Source organism: Gavialis gangeticus, unplaced genomic scaffold (assembly GCF_001723915.1).
Source record: "Gavialis gangeticus isolate Ggan-Ray unplaced genomic scaffold, GavGan_comp1, whole genome shotgun sequence".
Taxonomy (NCBI): domain Eukaryota; kingdom Metazoa; phylum Chordata; order Crocodylia; family Gavialidae; genus Gavialis; species Gavialis gangeticus.
In genome coordinates, this window is record NW_017729031.1 from 37409569 (window position 1) to 37412670 (window position 3102).

The 3102-nt window shown below is 41.2% G+C and overlaps 1 protein-coding gene across 1 annotated transcript in view; it reads left to right on the forward strand.

Moving 5' to 3' along the window:
* CNTNAP5 (contactin associated protein like 5) overlaps positions 1-3102 on the forward strand; it is a 573569-nt gene that overhangs the window by 148199 nt on the left and 422268 nt on the right. The window contains exon 2 of the mRNA XM_019522627.1: positions 2513-2623. Within this exon, the coding sequence (XP_019378172.1) occupies positions 2513-2623 (111 nt within the window). The remainder of the gene's footprint in view (positions 1-2512; positions 2624-3102) is intronic.

The following is a 3102-nucleotide window of genomic DNA, read 5'->3' on the forward strand; positions in this document are numbered from 1 at the left end:
AGTGATCTCTGAGTCAGTTCCCCTGTTTGCAGGTGCCTCACAGGATTGGGCCCCTGAAGCACGGGGGTGGCAGGGGTCTGAACTTGTGGGACAACAGGCAATGTTTGTGTGGCTCAGTGAAGCAAATCAGTTGTGCCAGGACACATCCTAGTATAGCTGATCCCATTCTAAGGATGATATCTGTTTCAAGCCTTACAGAAAAAATGTAACAACCACAACCTACTGTTGGTTTCTAGTATAAAACAGTGGCTTTCCTCTGAGATGAGCGGCTATGAGAATATAAATTTTGCCTGCTAGGAAAAATGACTATTCCTTTGGAAGCTACCCTCTCTCTTACAAGCTTTAGGCCAAATTCTGTGCCCCATTATGCTGGTATTATGGAGTTATTTCTGAAGTTATTCCTGACTTACAGTGCTCTAAGAGCAGAATTCAACACTGTGTCTACTTGTTACCAACAAGTTTCCAGTTGCCTCACTTGCTGTTTAGGTGACGCACTTCTACACATGCACTTTAATGCACATTAACCTATTTTCATGTGCATTAAAGCATCACAAAAATGGTGTGCTTTTGCTAATGATCATTAAAATAGATTAATGCACCTTTTTCTAGTACCTTGCAATGGAGGTACCAAATTTAATGTACATTAGCAAAAGCGCATTAATGAACATGTAGACATACCCAGTGAGTACATATGTTAATAATTTAAATGAAACACATAGACATGTCTCTGCATTTTAAATGCAATAGTCTGCATTTACTTGATTTTTTAAATTTTTTTTTTTATGTCCACAGAGCTCTAGTGTTTAGGTTTGTATCTGAGCCTACTTAATACTGAAAGCGGGATAGCTTTGAGTTATATCTGTTTGTTGTATGCATGTGCATGGGATTTAGTTTATTTTATGTTGTCTGTCTGTGGGGCATAAAGTCCTTGTTTTGGCATGAATTGGGGACTGTTTTTCTTTGTGTCCTTAGCTACAAATTAGGGAGTGGGGGAGACTAGAGAAGAGCTCTATACCCCATTTTATGAAGTAATGCTAGTGATAGCAAATAACTTGACTGCCTGAAGAGGCAATCACCCATCAGACTTCCCCCCAGAAGTTAAGAGAAATCAAGAGGAATTCTGAACCACCTGGAGGGGACAACGTTGTGTCCCAGGAATGGACCAACAGCTCAGTACACACAATCCAGCACTTCATAGACCTCAGTCGTGTTTGAATCAATGCTAAACTTATCATATGGCTGAGTTAACATTACTGTAACATACTATTAATTCATCCATGGCTCTCGTAATGTTAAAGCATCATTAATGCACTGTTTTGTTTCTTTTTTTCTTGCAAAATTATATATTTATTCTAGGGATGTAGGACCCTTATGGAGTGTGAGATCTTGCTAACCTGCACAACTACTCTAGTAATTAGATTTCTTCCTGGGTGATTCAATTAAAAATGAATGGTTTTATGCTTCTAATGAAAGCCTTCACTGTATCCTTAGATTTATATGTGACAGAAGTGATAGAGAAAGCTTGCTTCATCTAATTTAACCCTTATTTGAACATTAGGGGCTCATAAGTTTAGTGTTATCACGCTAAAGGTGTGATCCTTCGTTCTGGTTTATGGCACAGGATTCTCTTTTCAGTGCAAGATGTTTTCATCCCCACGTCTAAGTCCCATTATTGTGCTGTATTAGTCTTCTGACGTGCATGGAGGTAGGGAGCTATGTTACTTAATCTTCCTGAAGGCATACGCATCTTGGAAATGCATCTTGCTAAAAGGGAAACCTAGTGTCGTCCTCTGTGTATTGGGCCCAAAACTGGAAGGGATGACATGGTGTTCTGGTAGCCCTGCTAGGAGACTTCCTGCATTTCATGAGCTATGTTGGGAGTATTCTGGTTGCCTTTCCACAGAAAAAGGCCTTATTTTGGGAAGTATTTGCATTCAGTCTGATAGCTGAGCAAAACACGAAGGAGTTGCCTTCACACTATTCAATACATCACCCTGGATTGATAGTGCTGGGGAGCCTGTTGGCGGGGTTTATCATGGCTATTGTGCCCTTCACCAACCAGCAGTAATGTATCCCTTACTAGCCAGTTGTCATCCACAGCAAGGTCGATGTGGAAGAAGCCCGATCTCAAAATGGCCTTTTTTTGCCCACTGTAGGGGACTGGCCTTGATAGTTTCATAGGTGCTGAGTACCTGCCACTTCCGTTGAGTCCTGGCTTTAACTGGACCTTGAAATAGAGGCCAATAAGGAGAAATAAAGCTTAGACAATTTGCTGCCTTTTAATATTTGTCAAACTGAAGTGACTGCTTGTTCACACTTTTCTAATCCCCTTGTTGATGTCCTGTTAACAACATGGATTCAGGTTATTAAACGGAGAGCATCAGGTTATTAAAGATCCTGCTGTTTTCCGTGTTCAAAAAAAAAAAAATTCATAGAATCAACAGAGCAAAGTTCTTCCTGCTTCTTACGTGATTTTCCCCTCATGCTCTCTTTTGTTTCCCTTGTTTTTTAGATAATTGTGATGATGCGTTAGTATCTTCGTTACCTCCGACAGCTTTTGACAGCTCCTCAGAGTTCCTGAGCGCTCACAGCCCCAGCTTTGCAAAGCTCAACAGAAGGGATGGTAAGATCGCTGGGTGAAATGCCCATGACAGTTTTTTATTACAGCGCTAATGAATAATTCATTTTGGTAGATGCCTGTGGAGTACTCAAGAGCCTGACTAACTGAAATCATCCCTTTATGCACTGGCGATGGTGCCAGTTCAAAACAGCTCATTACTTTATTGCAGAAAGGAGTGTGAAATTTCATCGCATTTGCACTGATCCTATAGCAGCCATCCAACTGGAAGTTCAAGTAGACCGTATTGGTGTCTCTTGCTTTCTACAGGAAATCCTGCAACTCCAGAATGAGTAGCCCATTAGCACTTCTGCTCTTCCAAAACCCAGGTGACAATTAGAAGCCAGCAGGAGCTAGGTTTAAAAAGCTCTGTTAGGTTTTTCAGTGCAGAAGAAGAGCTTCACAGCTCTTCTCCTTGCAAGGGAAGACTTCACTTCTGCTCTTCGACTTGTGAAAGGGGAAGCGAGGATTGTCTCAGATGTGGA